Source organism: Mesoplodon densirostris, chromosome 18, assembly GCF_025265405.1.
Source record: "Mesoplodon densirostris isolate mMesDen1 chromosome 18, mMesDen1 primary haplotype, whole genome shotgun sequence".
Taxonomy (NCBI): Eukaryota; Metazoa; Chordata; class Mammalia; order Artiodactyla; family Ziphiidae; genus Mesoplodon; species Mesoplodon densirostris.
In genome coordinates, this window is record NC_082678.1 from 49,915,920 (window position 1) to 49,936,022 (window position 20,103).

The 20,103-nt window shown below is 39.9% G+C and overlaps 1 protein-coding gene across 4 annotated transcripts in view; it reads left to right on the plus strand.

Moving 5' to 3' along the window:
• SSH2 (slingshot protein phosphatase 2) overlaps positions 1–20,103 on the plus strand; it is a 244,035-nt gene that overhangs the window by 118,392 nt on the left and 105,540 nt on the right. Inside the window, exon 1 of one of the 4 annotated variants that reach the window (XM_060082987.1) lies at positions 18,098–18,390. The exons of the other annotated variants lie outside the window; for them this stretch is intronic. Coding sequence (XP_059938970.1) covers positions 18,263–18,390 — 128 coding nt within the window. The 5' untranslated portion in view covers positions 18,098–18,262. Of the gene's footprint in view, positions 1–18,097; positions 18,391–20,103 lie in introns of those variants that run through there. 4 annotated transcript variants of the gene reach the window in all.

A 20,103-nucleotide genomic window follows, 5' to 3' on the forward strand; every position in this document is an offset into this window, starting at 1 on the left:
TGCGGAGCACAGGCTCCGGACGCGCAGGCTCCGGACGCGCAGGCTCCGGACGCGCAGGCTCAGCGGCCATGGCTCACGGGCCCAGCCGCTCCGCGGCACATGGGATCCTCCCAGACCGGGGCACGAACCCGTATCCCCTGCATCGGCAGGCGGACTCCCAACCACTTGCGCCACCAGGGAGGCCCTGGTTCTTATTTTTTAAAAAAATAACCTGCTGGCCAGAAGTTACATATGAAATTGCAAGTCCCTTAACTGTGTGCGATAAGGTAACTATGCAGGAGCTCAGTTTTTAGAATACCAGATTCCACCACGTAAAGCTCATTAACTGAATTACCTCCTAATCTTTCCTCGCTCTAGGCTTTTATTTTTTACATACTGTAATTTATTTGGGGGTATATTAAACTCTTAATGCCATGTAGCAGAAAATAAGCCTACGCAGATCTCTTCAGATATCAAGCAGATGTCGAGAATGAGAAATTAAATTATCCTTAACACACACACACAATTACGTTTCTCTGCCATTCTAGAAATTTCTGGAAAATGACTTCTGAGCCAACTTGATACGGATATTTAAGGTTCAAGTATGTGAACACATTTTTGGAAGGTTTTTAATATGCAAAGCATTCTAATGGTCTTATTGGCATCTATACCTTTGGTAAATATATTCCTGTTTCATGGAGTTTAGACTTTTTAAATATTGTATCCTTTATCAAGATTTATTGTGACTATTATTTAATGTTTTAATTTGTCATAGGTTTAAATACAATGTTTTACCTCTCTCTATTGGCTTGTTTCCCTCATCTTATAAACATGGTCAGGTCTTTATCAGACTAAAAGAAATTAAAATATAATTTTAAAATACCATCCCATAACCTTGTTTTTACCTCAAACTACAAGTTGATTTTGATTTCTTGAAAGGACAGTCTGTATTTACTGCCTCCTTTGTCAACTCACATTCACTGTTTAACCCATGAAATCTGACTTTTTTTTCCCTCCACCACTCAAACTGCTGTTCTTGTTAAGATTGCCAGTGAATAATTTTTGATCCCCATCTTAAATGACACTATTGACCATTCTTTGCAGTTCTCACCTCCTTTGGCTTTCTTATCATCGTTCTTTGCTGGTTTTCCTTATACCCTCTGCCCATAGTATCCCAGTTGGTTTCACCAGCAATTCTTGCCCTGTTCGTCTCTTTTCTTTTTCTTTTTTTAACATCTTTATTGGAGTATAATTGCTTTACAATGGTGTGTTAGTATCTGCTTTATAACAAAGTGAATCAGCTATACATATACATATATCCCCATATCTCCTCCCTCTTGCGTCTCCCTCCCACCCTCCCTATCCCACCCCTCTAGGTGGTCACAAAGCTCCGAGCTGATCTCCCTGTGCTATATGGCTGCTTCCCACTAGCTATCTATTTTACATTTGGTAGTGTATATATGTCTATGCCACTCTCTCACTTCGTCCCAGCTTACCCTTCCCACTCCCTGTGTCCTCAAGTCCATTCTCTGCGTCTGTGTCTTTATTCCTGTCCTGACCCTAGGTTCTTCAGAACCTTTTTTTTTTTTTTTTTTAGATTCCATATATATGTGTTAGCATACGGTATTTGTTTTTCTCTTTCTGACTTAACTTCACTCTGTATGACAGACTCTAGGTCCATCCGCCTCACTACAAATAACTCAATTTCTTTTTATGGCTGGGTAATATTCCATTATATATATGTGCCACATCTTCTTTATCCATTCATCTGTTGATGGACACTTAGGTTGCTTTCATGTCCTGGCTATTGTAAATAGAGCTGCAATGAACATTGTGGTACATGACTCTTTTTGAATTATGGTTTTCTCAGGGTATATGCCAGTAGTGGGATTGCTGGGTGGTATGGTAGTTCTATTTTTAGTTTTTTAAGGAACCTCCATACTGTTCTCCATAGTGGCTGTATCAATTTACATTCCCACCAACAGTGCAAGAGGGTTCCCTTTTCTCCACACCCTCTCCAACATTTATTGTTTGTAGATTTTTTGATGATGGCCATTCTGACTGGTGTGAGGTGATACCTCATTGTAGTTTTGATTTGCATTTCTCTAATGATCAGTGATGTTGAGCATCCTTTCACGTGTTTGTTGGCCATCTCTATATCTTCTTTGGAGAAATGTCTATTTAGGTCTTCTGCCCATTTTTGGATTGGGTTGTTTGTTTTTTTGATATTGAGCTGCATGAGCTGCTTGTAAATTTTGGAGATTAATCCTTTGTCAGTTGCTTCATCTGCAAATATTTTCTCCCATTCTGAGGGTTGTCTTTTCATCTTGTTGATAGTTTCCTTTGCTATGCAAAAGCTTTTAAGTTTCATCAGGTCCCATTTGTTTATTTTTGTTTTTATTTCCATTTCTCTAGGAGGTGGGTCAAAAAGGATCTTGCTGTGATTTATGTCATAGAGTGTTCTGCCTATGTTTTCCTCTAAGAGTTTAATAGTGTCTGGCCTTACATTGAGGTCTTCAATCCATTTTGAGTTTATTTTTGTGTATGGTGTTAGGGAGTGTTCTAATTTCATTCTTTTACATGTAGCTGTCCAGTTTTCCCAGCACCAATTATTGAAGAGCCTTCAACAGCAATTTTTAAAGTAACTCTCCTCTTTTTAGGTTTTTCAAAAGCATCCGACTTTATTTTCATAGAAATAAATTATTTTTGTATTCATTTGTAATTGGTTTACATAATGTTTCATTAAATTGTATAATTGTGATTGCAATAGGAACCAACAGGTTTTTTTGGGGGGGGGAAGGATTTGTTTCTGTCACTTTTTTTTTAACATCTTTATTGGAATATAATTGCTTTACAATGGTGTGTTAGTTTCTGCTGTATAACAAAGTGAATCAGCTATACATAAACATATATCCCCATATCTCTTCCCTGTTGCATCTCCCTCCCACCCTCCGTATCCCACCCCTCTAGTTGGACACAAAGCCCCAAGCTGATCTCCCTGTGCTATGTGGCTGCTTCCCACTAGCTATCTGTTTTACATTTGGTAGTGTACATATGTCCATGCCACTCTCTCATTTCGTCCTAGCTCACCCTTCCCCCTTCCCGTGTCCTCAAGTCCATTCTCTACATCGGAACCAACAGTTCTTTTTTTTTTTTTTTTTTTTTTTTTTTTTTTGCGGTACGCGGGCCTCTCACTGTTGTGGCCTCTCCCATTGCGGAGCACAGGCTCCGGACACGCAGGCTTAGCGGCCATGGCTCACGGGCCCAGCCGCTCCGCGGCATGTGGGATCTTCCCGGACCAGGGCACAAACCTGTGTCCCCTGCATCGGCAGGCGGACTCTCAACCACTGCGCCACCAGGGAAGCCCCCAACAGTTCTTAAAACAAATACAAATATTCTTGATGAGCATCCAACTTGTAAAAGCAGAAGTGAACAGGCATACTAGAGAGGAGTAACCTGTTAGGCAGGAGCATCTCTGCTACTATGGTAGGATGCTTTACAGAGAGAATGGAGACTGTCAATTACTCCAGGAAATTCCTTAAAAGTGAACGCTGGTTAGCAGTTCTCATAAAATTGCCGTGATGATGAAATGAGATATCATTCATTTACATAGTTTGGCATGATGCTTAGCACACAGTAAATGCTCAATAAATTATTTACTATTACTAAGAACGTTTATAACCCACTATAACCTTTACAGAAGGCATCTTGAGTAAAGGCATTAACCAGACAGCTTTGGGTAGTGATGAGAGGAGGGGAGGAATAGGTTTTTCAAGTTAAGTGAACAACATCTGCAAATGCAAACCTGTAAAAAGCATGTTTGGTGGACTGAGGGCCATTTTTTTTCACATATCTCATCTGTCTCCCCTGCTTTACAGGGAGCTGTTTGGTATATAATTACATATTCTCATACTTCTTTGAATATCTCACACTAACATGGTACCTGGCAAAATTGGCATTCACTGTTTTAGTATGCCTCTGTTTACCCATCTGTAAAATATAAACAATAAGTATAGTATATGTCCAAACATAAATTAACATTTAGGACTGTAAAAGCCCTATTTTGAAGGTTCAGCATAAGAAATTTAATATTCTGCTTCCTAGGGTTCCTTTTTTTATTATTTCAGAATTTTCCCTAGATTCTTAGTACTTATCATTCCAGTACTTATTATGCCCATGTAAAAGAGTAAGCAGAAAGTTTTTCGTAGTTAATGCTTCAGTTTGACTAACTAAAGCTCTCTTTCCCTTGAGATTTTGTAAAAAACAGGGTTCTTAGGGGAAAACATGGCTACCCCTTATGGGGTTTTTTTGATGCAGAGCAAAATTTGAACTCCCTTCAGAGATGTGAACTTAATGTTTGATGGAATGCATCCATCATTCAAGCGGTATCACTCTATATAGTCCTATATCAGTATTGCTCTTTGGAGATGGGGTGGCTGTGCAGAATTAAGATGCCTTTAAACAGGGATTGCATCTTTACAAAGAACACTTATAGCCCACAAAGACAGGTATTTGTGTGCTTTTTTTTTAAGTGACGAAATTTCTTCTTGAAAGAATTAACTTTTTTTATAGATTTATTTTATTTATTTATTTTTGGCTGTGTGTCTTCGTTGCTGCACGCAGGCTTTCTCTAGTTGCGGTTAGCGGGGGCTACTCTTTGTTGTGGTATGCGGACTTCTCATTGTGATGGCTTCTCTTGTTGCAGAGCATGGGCTCTAGGCGTGCGGGCTTCAGTAGTTGTGGCTTGCAGGCTCTAGAGCGCAGGCTCAGTAGTTGTGGCGCACGGGCTTAGTTGCTCTGCAGCATGTGGGATCTTCCCAGACCAGGGCTCAAACCTGTGTCCGCTGCATTGGCAGGTGGGTTCTCAACCACTGCGCCACCAGGTAAGCCCCTGAAAGAATTAACTTTTAAATGTGTATTAGGTGCCACTTTGGATTACATTCAGCTGTAAGAGTTTCAGAATGGGGCGGGGTGGGGGGGTCTATGTTTTTATTACCGTTTAATTAACTGTAACATCATATTTAATCATCCACTTCTGTTCCAGTAATATCTAGAATAAATTACACCTGGTAATATTATAAGAAGAAAATAACTCTTTAACTGTAATTCATTCACTGTTAGCTAAATCTGTCACTAGGCTCACACACAAAGCCCAAAATTTATTTTGATTTATTATGATTTAAAAAGGACTATAATTATAAGCAGTGTTCAGCAATCAGTAAATTTCACTGACTTTATTTTTGACAATCATTTATCATATCTTTTTATTTGCTCAGTTTTCAAAAGTCAGCTTGTACATATTTTAAATTTTAATTTAAAATGTTAATTACATTTAATTTTAATAAATACACAATTTTTCTTTAAAATTTTTTGTTAAGAATTGTGTTGATGCAACAATATCTCTCATTGTCCAAAATGGAATTGCTGTTTTTAACCCAGCATAATCCTTTTCCTTGAAGGACCTTCCTTTTGGAAGGCAGTATGCTATAATTAAAACAGTCTTCATGGGACTTCCTTGGTGGTCCAGTAGCTAAAACTCCACGCTCCCAATGCAGGGGGCCTGGGTTCAATCCCTGGTCAGGGAACTAGATCCCACATGCCACAACTAAAGATCCTGTATGCCACAACTAAGACCCGGTGCAGCCAAATAAATAAATACTAAAAAAAAAAAAAAAAGTCCTCATTAAGCTTAGTTTTCTCTGAATACGTTACTTTACCTGTAAAATTATGAAAATATCAACCCCAAAGAGTAATTACTATTAAATTAGGCCACTTAAGGTAAAGTACTTTACAAACAAATGATAAATAGTGTAATTTCTGGTAATGTAGTCATTTTTTAAATGCCACTAAAACAAAAAGATTTTTAGTTCATTGTTCTCAGTTATATGAAAAGAGCACTGGTATTGAAGTTAGGAGGCCTGTGTTTGTATTGGTTGCATGACTTGACACAAGTAGAATCATTCTTTGAGACTCAGTTTCCTCTTCCTTAAAAAAAAAAATTAGTGTGCTTATTGTCAGGCAAAAATAATATACAAATATGAAAATACCTCAAACAGCAGGCAAAGTACTATTGTGTAATATTATATCACAGTGGTATTTATTCTACCAGTAGTGAATGTCTTTTGTACTAGTTCTTCTCAAGATCAACTTGTAGCAGAGCATTTTCCTGAGATGAGTTCATTTAGAAGGTTTGTGAGAGGGACTATAAAAATCTTTTTAAAACATTTAAAAGTATTGCTCTTCTAATTTTTTAATACACTCATTTTATTAGGTATGCTTATCAACCATAAACAGTTTTCCATTTGGGGGCTTAAATCATGATGAGAAAGGGATTACAAACAAATCATTTTATGAACTCCAGAAAAGGATGGAAAGGTCAAAGCTGAAATTGCTGCTTTATAAGATGTGGCTCTGTGAAGATAAATCTTAGAGGAACTGGTCTTTTCTCTTTTTATTTGTTACATACCATAAAGTAAGAGCTTAAACAGTAATTAGACTATCAAGCCTAATAATTATTTTCTGTAAGTATACTAGATCCTTAAGCATCTGAAACCAGTTGATGTCCTTCCTCACTGAGATTTTTAGACAAAATATGAACTAGAGATTTTGGGGGGGGGTTCCTAATATTTTATTATTAAAAAAAAATGTAGGGCTCCCCTGGTGGCGTGGTTAAGAATCCGCCTGCCAGTGCAGGAGACACGGGTTCGAGCCCTGGTCCAGGAAGATCCCACATGCCGCGGAGCAACTAAGCCTGTGTGCCACAACTATTGAGCCTGCGCTCTAGAGCCCGTGTGCCGCAACTACTGAAGCCCGCACGCCTAGAGCCCATGTTCCGCAACAAGAGAAGCCACAGCAATGAGAAGCCCGCACACGGCAACGAAGAGTAACCACCACTCGCTGCAACTAGAGGAAGCCCACACACAGCAATGAAGACCCAACACAGCCAAAAATAAATAAAATTAAAGGAAAAAAATGTAAACATGCAAGCAAGTTGAAAGAAGTATACAGTAAACACTCAAATACACATCCCCCCCTGGATTCACAATTAACGTTTTGCTATATTGGCTTTATCATATATCTACTCATCTATCCATCCCTGGACTAGAAGTTTTTAAGCAGGAAAACGTTTTTATTTACTCTCTTATGTGTATTTTATATAGCAACCTTAAGAAAAAAAATTTTTTAAGTTCAATGTTTATAAGCTGTAATTTTCTGAATGAGTTTTATATTAAAGAAAAATATTCCACATGCATAATATAAACACATGAATGGAAAGATGAACACCAAATTCAGGAGAGTAGTTATGTGCATAGAGGAAGGGGAAAGTGCTCATAGAGAAGTTCACAGGGGGCTTCAACTGTAATGTTTTAAAATCTGAAGAGTAAAATGTTAGAACGTGATCCTGCTGTCTACTGAGTATCTGGCTGTGTGTTATCCTCTCTGTTCTTTGCTGTATGTTTGAAATATTTCACAATTAAACATTAAGAGAAAGAGTTGCTACCTAGTCTTCTTTTCCCCTGGCAAAGTATTTTTCATTTCACTTAAGATCCATTGTCCAGTTGGCCTCCAGCTGAGGTGGATTGAATAGAATCGAGCAATACCATATCTCTTCTCAGTTAGTTGATGTACTAGCTGAAGAATGATACAGAGTACCCCCTTTCTACTGAGAATTGAGGAGTATAACTTTTGCATCCTTCTTGATTTTTGCCTAACCGAGGTAGGGAAAAGAAAAAAAAACCAGAAACTTCCTGTATTGTATTTAAATTCCATGAAGATATTTGAAGGTTGTTGAAAAGTACAAAATTGTGTATAACTGTAATTTTACATGTTCACCTGATTTCAGAGAAGAAAGACATGGAAAGTGAAATATGGCCAGGGAAGCTGATACATGAAAGCTTGGAGAGATAATGATGCTGCTCAGCCAGGGCCTGGAAACTTGATCAGTCTAAACAAACTGCATAGTACTAAATTGCTTGTGAAAGGGCTGAATCAATCCTGCTGCGATTTGAACTTTTGGCTCCTGAAAGTCTAGAGCAGGCTTGAAAATAAAAATAAAACCCTTACATACTGGATTGTGTTCCAGGCCCTCTGCTGTATTCTCTGTATGAAGGAGGCATCTACCCAAGAGCAAGAGGCAGCAGAAAGATGAGGCAATGAAAAGGAGTCCTAGGGATTTCTCCCCATATCAGGAGCTCCCAGGGAGAGAGACCCTCTGTCATTAACATACTGATTCCTTCAGGGAATATTTATCTAGAGCCCTAAGCAGAATATAGTGGGGTGTGGGGTAAAGGATCAACCAACCAGAATATATATATATATATATATGTATATATATATATATATTTTTTTTTTCGGTACGCTGGCCTCTCACTGCTGTGGCCTCTCCCATTGCGGAGCACAGGCTCCAGACGCGCAGGCTCAGCGGCCATGGCTCACGGGCCCAGCCGCTCCGCGGCATGTGGGATCTTCCCGGACCGGGGCATGAACCCGCATCCCCTGCATCGGCAGGCGGACTCTCAACCACTGCACCACCAGGGAAGCCCAAACCAGAATATATTTAATGCTTATGACTTGCCCAGCACTGTGCTAGGCTCTATGAAGTCCACAAAAGAGAGTTACTGTACATGATTTGCTTCAGCAGAGAGATAAATTCTGTGGCATATGTGACATAAAATAGAGAATAAGACCTTGAATAACATTACAGATTATAATGCTAAAGGAGGGACTTCCCTGGTGGCACAGTGGTTAAGAATCCACCTGCCAATGCAGGGGACACAGGTTCGAGCCCTGGTCCGGGAAGATCCCACATGCCATGGATCAACTAAGCCCGTGCGCCACAACTACTGAGCCTGCACTGTGAGCCTGCGAGCCACAACTATTGAAGCCCACGCGCGTAGAGCCTGTACTCCACAGCAAGAGAAGCCACCGCAATGAGAAGCCCATGCACCGCAACTAAGAGTAGTTGCAGTCCAATCACTGCAACCGGAGAAAGCCCACACGCAGCAACGAAGACCCAACGCAGCCAAAAATAAATAATAAATTTATTATTTTTTTAAATAAATAAATTCTAAAGGCATTAGAAAAGAGTCATAGCATACTATAAACCAGGAATTGATCATTGGACTTAATCAGAAGGCCTCAGTTCAAATCCTAACTCTGACACTTGCTATATAAACTTGGGCAGGTCCCTTAATTTTTGAGCCTCAATTTCCACACCAATAAAATGAAGCTGATAATCCCAGCTAGCTCTATTTACCTATACACAGGATTTCAATAAGAATCAAGTGAGGATGTATGTGAAAACACTGTAGAGTTTTTAATTAACGAAAGAGCTGAGAATTGAACCAGGCCTTGAAAATATTTTATACATGGATAACCTAGATAAAAATGCTCTCAGAGGGCTTCCCTGGTGGTGCAGTGGTTGGGAGTCCGCCTGCCAATGCAGGGGACACGGGTTCGTGCCCCGGTCCGGGAAGATCCCACATGCCGTGGAGCGGCTAGGCCCATGAGCCATGGCTGCTGGACCTGTGCGTCCGGAGCCTGTGCTCCGCAACGGAGAGGCCACAGCAGTGAGAGGCCTGCATACCGCAAAAAAAAAAAAAAGGTCTTAAGAGAAGGAATAATTTGAACAGAGAGGAGAGGGAGACTCAGATATAGGAGGACAGGATAGAAACCACCCAATTATGGCAAGGATTTGTTTTGGGAGAATGGGTAAAAAATGGTTACACCGATTGTGTTGGAGAAGGGATGGAGTTGAGAATAATATGCCATAATGGCTGGATTACAGTAGGATTTAAATTATGGAGGATCTGGGACTTCCCCAGTGGTGCAGTGGTTAAGAATCTGCCTGCCAATGCAGGGGACACGGGTTTGAGCCCTGGTCTGGGAAGATCCCACATGCCGCGGAGCAACTAAGCCCATGCGCCACAACTGCTGAGCCCACGTGCCACAACTACTGAGCCCACATGCCACAACTACTGAAGCCAGTGCGCCTAGAGCCCATGCTCTGCAACAAGAGAAACCACCGCGATGAGAAGCCTGCGCACCGCAATGAAGAGTAGCCCCCACTCGCCACAGCTAGAGAAAGCCCGCACACAGCAACAAAAACCCAACGCAGACAAAAATAAATTAAAAAAAAAAAAAAGGAAATAAATAAATAAATAAATAAATAATGGATCTGAAGGCCAGAAGAAGAGCTTAGACTTGATCTGAAAGGGAATAAGGAACTATTTGGGGGTGTTAAGTAGGGAATTATTATAAAAGGGCTTAACTCATTTTGATAATCAGTATCTAGAGTGCCTGGTCTTAAGGTGTTCAGGATGAGTCCAATTGTATTCAGTTAATCTGTCAATAGTATGTTGACAGATTGAATTGGACACATCTGAGCGTAGATAAATGGATCTGAGACTGGATGAATTGGACACACCTTAGCCTAGAGTCTAGGCTTCTTGTCACCTAGACATTAGTCTGGTTCATCTTTTCCTTAACTGTAGCAAGGAATGCTAATACTTGCCCAGCTAGTAGGTTTATTTAAAACATCAAATGAGATGATGATCCCATGGTTATCCACAAATACATTAAATGCCTCCTTCATGTAAGACGCTGTGTTAAACAAAACTAGGGAAACAAAAATATGTTTAGATATAAGTGCTTTGAAAAATGTCTTGGGATGAATAGGAGTTTGAAATACAGAGTTCTAAGGGATCTGGTAGCAAGAGGATGGTATACAACAGCCAGAAGATCATCTTACTGCTATATTTAGTACTGGGTTAGGTCCCTATTATTGTCAGGACCTGCTAGCTATAGCTAGGATCAAGTAGAGGAGAAAACACCAGGTGCACGAAGGTAGGTATTTAAGGTCCGCAGGAGTTCTTCCTTTTAGCAGTAGACCTTTTCAGACTTAACCTGTTCAGTAGTGAACCTACATAATCATGCAGACAATGTAGAAGACTGATTAACAAAACAGGTTCTGGAGCCAGAATAACTGGCTGAGTTTGAAATACTACTGTATTACCTTAGGCAAATCATTTAACCTCTCTGAGCCTTGTAAAGATAATAATAGAATCATAGGTTGTTTGTGAGAATTGAGATACTGCATGTAAACTCTTAATAGAGGATCTGGTACACAGTGAGTGTCAGCTCAATAAATATCAGTTATTGTTTTTACTTTCAAGACCTTCTCAACTCCTCTAGATTCCGTATTATGTTACTCCCAAATTTATTTCCCATTTTTCTATCTCTGTCTCACCCCATTTCAGGACATTGATAGTATTAGGCCATATTTGGCTTATTCACCTATAATGTCTTCTACATCATTAGCATCAAACAAGATCTTAAAACATCTTTTGAATTAAAAATTATCTTCAAAATAGTTTATGTACTATATTTTTTACAGTCTAATTCTTTTAAATTAATTGTCTATAATATAGTTCTTCATATTTTTCTTTATAATTTAGTATATTTCTCTAGTTTCCTTAAGCATGTTTTACTGTTCTCATATTATACACATATACGTACGCATATGTACGTATATATACATATATTGATATATATATATATATTTTTTTAGCGCAGTATGTAAAAGATGTGTAGAAGAGAATCTTGGGCCCTGAGTTAATTTAATAGATCACAGTGTGGGAGGAGACACAAAGATTCCAGTGGAAAACAAAAAACTAAACCCCTTAGGAAGGCAATTTGATAATGTCTGCCGATTCCTAAGATGTTTAAAATATTTTAACTAACTGCCAATTCCACCTCTAGGTATCCATCCAACAAATAATTCACATGAATGCCCAAAGATTGTGTGAAAACATGTTCATAGTGATACTGTATATAATAGTAAAGACTGGAAACAATTTAAATGTTCATCAGTAGAGGACTATTTAAATAAATTATATATAATTGTAAAATAGAATACTATGCACTCCTTTAAAAGAATGAGATACATCTTTATAAACATGGAAAAGTGTCCAAGATATAGTGATAAGTGTGTGGGGAGCACAAAGCAGAATAATATGCATAATATAATTATGGCTTGTGTGCATGTGTGTTTCTTAAAGAGCAGCTACAATATATTAATGTTTGCTTATGCAAGGAAAATTTCTGGAAGTATTAACAATCATCCCTGGGAGTAGGATGATGGGGCTGAGAAGAGTGACTTTTACTTTATCTTTCTGAATACTGAAAAGAAAAATGTTTCTGAGCATGTGTTTAAAAATTTTTTTTAATGTTTAAAGAGATTGTGAGGATTAAATGGTTTAATGTTTTGTACGGTGTGTTGGATGTGAAAAGTGATCTATAAATGCCTATTATTTTTACTAAACAATAGAGTGTGAGGTTTTTGTAACCTGAAGAAAGCAGCATTTCAACATCTCTTCCTACTAGAGCATATAGTTAAGACTATGGGGGATGAGTGCCTTAGATCTGCCTCTCACGGTGTTGATAGGCAGATCTTTTAGGTATTCCCCATTGCTCTTACGGTGGAAAGTTCCATAGAAAGGATTGGAAGGGCTCAGTAACACTGTTTAATCCAGTGTTTAAAACTATTGTCAGATATTCTTTTAAATAAAACTATTAGCCTCGTGGTGATTGCAAAACTTGATCGCTTTTAAGAGCCTTTGTTTACAGAGTTTAGTGTATTGTATTGAATGAAGAGTGCCTTTGACTAAGTGTAGCAAGATACCTCTAGGTACTGTCTGGGCAACAAGTTTGAAAATTAGGGGTATTATCTTGAGAGTTTTATCCTAGCATTTTACAGATTAACAGGAGACAGACTGTTGTGCTACTCTAGGTAACAGGCTTTTTGTTTTGTAACTCTTTAAAGTGTTGGTTTTCTCCCTTTTGACCCTCAGGAGATTAATTTACTATTTATTTCTCTAGATCAAGCCCCTTAGAGAAAACATAAAAATACAAATAGGTCTTCTGATTTGTATAATCATTCTTTCTTATGACTAGGTATTTAAAAAAATAAAGTTATATAAGTTAATACTATTATTTCAAAGCTTAAAAAAAAAGAAAGCAAAATCCCAGTAAGCCCTGCAGATCTCATGTTACTACAAGATGGCAATATATAATTAACTGCCTGGTAAACAATAATAGTAAAGACTTCCTGAATGAAATGGTGGTATATAGGGGAAGTTTATTTGTATTTTAATTTTCATTCATTCATCAACTTCTCATCCCGATTACAAACAACTACAATGCTTTCTGTTATTGGAAGCTGATTGGCAATTTATGGACGGTAAAAATACAAAAATTTAGTGCCGTCCTGTTTACAAAGCACTTGTGTCTGTGTATCTTAGTAAACCTGGGAGGTAAGCATTACCATCCCACTTTAAGATTAAAGGAATCAGGGCTGGAAAAGAGTAAGTTTTGCCTGTGGACAAAGTAGCTAGAGTCTAGAACTTTCTGATATCAGATTCATTGCCATTTTAATGTTGCCCGCTTTAGCTGTTTTTCAGGTTGGTGGAAAAGAGCATAGAGGATTATCTCTAGTCCAACATTTTCATTTTCTCAGTGAATAAACTAAAATGCACAGTGGACTTTACCTGAAGGTTGCCAGACTGACTTCAGAGTCCCCTTGCGCCCCCCACACACGCACACACATGCTTTCTGAACAACCTAAAGAAAAGCACATAGGTCTTTTACCTTAGAGAAACACTCAAAGGATAAGATACATGGAAGAGTTAGAAAAGCAGAAACATTTTAATAAAAATGTAAAAATTTATTATAATTCTGCACTCTGATCTAAGATTCTTCATTGAACGCTCCAACTCTCTGATTTTATTCCTGAAGGGCAATCTCCTCAACCTTTCCCTTAGGTCTCTTAAGCTTACAGAGCCATTAAGGCCCAAAAGTAGATTTTTGTGCCAGGCACTCTTTTCGGAGCTTTATATGTGTTAATTTAATTAATCCTCCCAATAACCTCATAAATTAGGAACTAATACTGAGCCCTAGATTAAGTAGCTATTTAAAGTTCATAGCTGTTGGTGGCACTAGGATTCAAACTCAGCCTATTAATTCCAAGACCAGAGTTTGTTGGGGTTTTTTAATAAACTTAAAAAATTATTTTTAAAGTTCTTTTTAAAATTAATTAATTAATTAATATTTATTTTTGGCTGCATTGGCTCTTTGTTGCTGCGTGCAGGCTTTCTCTAGCTGCAGTGAGCAGGGGCTACTCTTCTTTGAGGTGCGCGGGCTTCTCACTGTGGTGGCTTCTCTTGTTGCGGAGTATGGGCTCTATAGGCGCACGGGCTTCAGTAGTTGTGGCTCATGGGCTCTAGAGCCTGCGCAGGTTCAGTAGTTGTGGCGCATGGGCTTAGTTGCTCCACAACATGCGGGGTCTTCCTGGACCAGGGATCGAATCCGTGTCCCCTGCATTGGCAGGTGGATTCTTAACCACTGTGCCACCAGGGAAATCCAGCCAGAGTTTTTAACTGTTGGGCTGTACTGCTTTGAACTAGATGACTGCATTAAGTGGATTAAATCCATTTTTCAGGATCTCCAGATTGGATGAAATTTCTTTCCTAAGGTTCCCGACTCTCCCAAAAACAGATCTTGGGATATTTCCTTAGGGTTTTATTATCCCATTTTACAGATGAAGTTAAGTGACTTGACCAAAATCTTAGATTATTAAATGACTGTGTTAGAACTAAATTTAGGTCCTCTGGTTTCTAGCCTGCAGTTTTTGGTACTATAACATTGTCACCTTTTAGCTCATTAGCTATTGTCAATTCAAGTGATCCACCCATGTTGAAATTCTGTTACAGCAACAAAAGCATGTTCACATCCTTCACAATTCACCTTTGGACCTGTCCTGGAGTACAGTTAGGTCAGTCAGTATGCAAGTCTCTGGTTTTATACAGTTTTACAGTGTTTATACCTTATGGAGGGACACATGGAAACATAGTAATGGAAGTATCTTATGGATACAAGAGACATCTATTACTTAAAAATTTTTTAATGCTATTAATATATGAGTCTACAAAAAATTTAATTTGGTCATAGCTAATGCTGTCAAGAGCCAAATTAACATTTTAGAATATTCATATTTCTGACCCTTGAAATAGTCAGCAAATGACATGACAAAATTCATTTCAAGTCTACTAAATTCAAGCAACAGTATAAAGAAATGCAGTGATTTTTCTTCAGGGCCTTTGTGCAGATTTTTTTTTTAGAGAAAACCCCTTCTGACTTCATGTGGAGTAGAAAACTAGCTTAGTTTATTTCATGCTGCTCAATTTAATTTGGAATCATTTTTGAATTCCTAGATGCTTGGGTACAGAGAACTTGCTCCCTAGAGCCTTGTTTCCTGACACTGGAGAGTAAAGGATTAAATTGAGCTGAAACTAAATTGATTGACATTTTGACACTCTGCAGATTGTGAAAAGAAATGGAATTTGTTCAACTTTTTGAAACAGTAGTAGAAAGAACTATTTCCTTAAAGGTACCTCAGTCTGCAGAGATGATTTTTTTTTTCCTTAAAAACTAAGAGGCATGTTCTAGCACTTCCCCAATTTTCTATATTACAGTTCAAAATGAGAATTTAACTTTGAAAAGCTTTTGAAAAAGCCTCGATGGGGGTGTTAAAATAGTCTCCTTTTGTTGAACGGGCACTGACAGAAGTCTTTTGAGGAGAAACAAAGGACTATGCACTTATGGGGTGTCACTATAGGAACCTATTTATAAAAGGCAAGTATACATATTTATGAAATCTTTATCTCTAGCGTTTTTAAATGCCAGAGATATTAAGTGTTGCATTGAGTAAAATACATTTGCTGCTGAGTTCTTTTTCCGGCAGATACAAATGATTACCATGACATCATCTTTTCCTAAGCGTCATTTAAGTGTTGACTTCAATAAAATCCTATCACTGCTGTGTCATGAAAGGAACTGGACTCACCTTAACAGTGCTGTTCCAAACAGCCTGCTACGGTTTTCTTGTTTTTTGGTTTTTTTTTTAAATCACTGCAGGAGGCTGTAATAAATTACAGCCTGGAAGAAGTTTCAAACTGGCAAGTTTGCCAGATATTTAAAGCAATTTATTTTGGGGTGTATCAGCAGATTTTTTCTTACACTGCCATTTGGGTGCCTGCTGACATAGCCTGAATAAATCTTTCAAAATTTTTCCTTCCTAGAGATGGATGAAGATGATGATGCACTGGACTCCGAAGTTCAGACCTTTCATTAACTCTTCACTTGCCAACTAGTTCCTTCTTAATTTAGATATCTATTTCTGGCATGAGTTCGCAATATTTCCAGTCCCTCAGTGCCTTGGCAACAACTTTGTTTTATGGAAGGATCAACTAACAAAAGAGGGATTCTGGTTGTAGACATAGAATTTATAGTTTAGATTATTTCATTACTGGTATTTTGAAAATTGCCAAACTTCCCAATAGGAAAAGAAGTCTGAAATTTTATATAAAACAAAGACATTTCTTCTTGATTCTAGCATATGCTGAGTAGTAAAGTGAGTTCTTCCTAATTATAGTCCCTTTTATAATTCTACTTTCTCTTATAATTTTTCTCATGATCTCTTATGATAGTGAAGTCTTTTTTTAATTATTAATTTTTGGCTCTGGAATTCCTAAAGCAACTTATATCAATGTATATTTTAGTCAAGTATTCATAAAAGCTAAAAATACTGATGCCCAAAAATACTTGTTCTGATGAGACAGTAAGGATAAGAGATAAGGGAGCTAACTTTTTTTAAAAATTAATTTATTTATTTTTGGCTGCATTGGGTCTTCGTTGCTGCACACGGGCTTTCTCTAGTTGCAGTGAGCGGGGGCTATTCTTCGTTGCGGTGTGCGGGCTTCTCATTACGGGGGCTTCTCTTGTGGAGCACAGGCTCTAGGATCGTGGGCTTCAGTAGTTGTAGCATGTAGGCTCAGTAGTTGTGGCTCGCGGGCTCTAGAGCGCAGGCTCAGTAGTTGGGGCACATGGACTTAGTTGCTCCGCGGCATGTGGAATCCTTCCGGACCAGGGATCGAACCCGTGTCCTCTGCATTGGCAGGCAGATTCTTAACCACTGTACCACCAGGGAAGCCCAGGAAGCTAACTTTTACTGAGTGCCTGAAGGGGGCCAGTCCCTTTTGTAAGCCACTACACAGCATAGTGTGTAGGTGAGAGAGAAAAGAGATTCTCTTTTTACAGAGCTGGTCCCTGTTCAGGTGAAAGGCACTGCTCAGCGAGTTGTTAAGGAAAATCATAAAGCATCAGGGAATAGGGTTTGGTGGGGAAAGCCTTAGATCAGGAGTTATAAAACGGGAGTTCCTATCTAAGTCAATTACAAATAAGATCATCTGGCTAGACCCTCAGTGTTTCCACATCAGTACAGTGAGGATATAATCTCTAGCCCGTCTTCCTCTCTAGATCATTTGGTACAGTAGTTCTCAACCAGGCTGCGCAATGGGATTACCAGGGGAGCTTTGAAAAATACTGATTTCTAGATCCCAACTTTAAGAGATTCCGATTTGATATGTCTAGGGTGCAATCGGGCATTGGGATTTTTTTAAATCTCCACAGGTGGATTCATATGTGCAGTTAAGGCTGGGAATCCTTGGTTTGGAGGAGGGTTAGTAAATTTATTTACAAGCATTAGCAGATGTTATCGACAGTGTAGATAGACTTTTTTCCCCATCATAGTTTCAACTATTAAAAAAAAAATCCAGTGTATCTCAGCATTTTCCTAGCCCGTAGCACATAGGAAGCCGTTGATAAACATTTATTGCATTTGCGAGTGTGCAGCCTTTTAAAGTTTTAAGGTCATTTGAAAAATGGGGTTTGTTTGAGGTTCATGCATAAAGCGGATTAAGAGGCAGGACCTTTCTGTTGAAACATTCCAATGAAATGCGAGCCTTTCTGGCCCACCCCCCGGCTCTCTTCACTCCTTCACCCAAGCCGAGGTGGCTTGGGGCTGACCCTTGTTCCCCAGGCTCCGACGCCGGCAGCGGATCCGGCGGGTGCTAAGAGCTCCGGGGCGGGGCGCCCGCGGGGCCCGACCCTCTCGGGTCTCAGGACCCTCCCCGCCGGCGCGCTCAGCTCCACCCCGCCCCGCCCCGGACGCGAGTTGGGGCGGGCTGCTGGAGGCGCCCGGCCGCCGGGACTCCACAGCCGAGCCCCAGGGCTACGGCAGCTGCTTCCGCGCGACCCGGCGGGCCCACTTCTGCCGCCGGGAGTCCGCGCTGCCCGCGCCTCCAGTCCGGCGGAGCCCAAAGCGAGCGCCTCGTGCCGGACCCGGGCGGGGGCCGGGATGCGGAGCTATGCGCCTTGAGCCGGCCCCATGACCCTGAGCACGTTGGCCCGCGAGAGGAAGGCGCCCCCCGCCTGCACCTGGAGCCTCAGTGGCCCCGACATGATCCCCTACTTCTCTGCCAACGCGGTCATCTCGCAGAACGCCATCAACCAGCTGTGAGTGCGCCGCGCGCCCTCCCACCCCTCTGTGAACGCTCGGAAAGTTTGCTTTTCAGCAGCCGCTTTCCCCCGGCAGTTGAGAGCAAGCAAGGGCGAAATCGCATCCTGCTTGCTTGCAGGTCTCGGGGCGTCTGGGGGCATAGTGGGGTGGAGGGGAAGGGTAATTCTTGGAGGGAGAAAGTGTCCTGGGGGTGGGGAGGCGGACAGAAGAATCCTTTTGGGAGCATTTCTGGTAAACTTTGAGAGAATCTGAAAGTGAGGTCGCCCCGGGAAATTGTGATGACTGAGTGACAGCCGTATGGCATTCGGGAGACTTGGGCTGAAGGGCGGTCAGTAGCTCTGAACCGCCGGCCGGAAAAGCTAGCACTCCCTTGCGGGTCCTGCTGGTGCTCAAGCTCCCGTGTTGTTTTGTTTTCTTGTTTCAAATAAGTTTGCTTGTGACCATAGGTTTCGGTTACAAGCCGTGCACACAAAGAAAGGCAGTTCATTCTTAACACCCGCTGGTTGTAGTCTGAAATTATTTCATAAAACTGGATTTTAGTAGTTTGGCTCTTTTTCTTTTTGTCTCCGCCTGTAGTAGTACGTGCTAACAACCCAAGCCTGTATGCACACCTTCAATCGCCAAAGTGCAAGATTCATTTGCATCTTTAAATCTTAACTGTTTTCAAAGTCTCTAGAGTTGTTCCTCCCTTCCATTGTGGTTTAGTTATTTCTGAGAACTGTGTGCTCAAGCTTGTGGTTAATCTCATCTCACAGTTAGGGCGAAGTAAAGGAACTCTCTCATCTCACAGTTAAAAAGGGCAAAGTAGAGGGACTCCCATCTATTCACGTTGCATCCTTAAACTAGTTGAGTGATTTAGGGTTACTTTTAGATAGCAGCAGTTTGGTCTTTGTAGTGTATTAGCACTCATTCGGAGTACCTTCAAGGAGAGTCACCTACTGAGGTTTTCCCAGACTCCTGGCACTTGAGCAACTTCTCTTTCCCTCCCAGGTCAACCCTAAAGAACTTTTTAGTTTCATGTCCAACAATAGAAACTTTCCATCATCCCTTATTAAAGGTCCCAAGAATAGCATGTAAAGTGATTTATAGATAATCTTAAAACTAATTTATTATTTTAACTAACTGTTTCGCTCTCTTACCAAATCAAATTTGCATTTCAACTTTTTTCCTTTGTGTTGATTCATGGTGGCGCACCGAAAAAACAATATCCCCCCGCAGTATCATGGTTTTACTGTTCTGTATTATAAACTCTACAGAATTAAATCAACTGTTTACTTGTTTTTTCCCTTTAAAAAAAAAAAGGACAATTGGAATGAAGAATCTGAAAGTGGATAACCAATCTCAAAATAAGTGTTAACAATACTTCTAAAAAGGTAGTGGAAGCAACCCACATGTCCATTAATGGATACATGGATAAACAGAATGTGGTATATAATACAACTGAATATTATTCAGCCTTAAAAAGGAAGGAAATTCTGATATATGCTACAGCATGGATGAACTTTGAAGACATCATACTAAGTGAAATAAGCCAGTGACAAAGTACAAATACTGTATGATTCCACTTATGTGAGGGACCTTAGAGTAGTCTGGTTGCTAGGGGTTGGAGGAGGAGAATGAGATGTTTGTTTTTAATAGGTACAGAATTTCATTTGAGGAAGAAGAAAAAGTTATGGGGATGGATGGTGGTGATGGTTGCACAACAATGT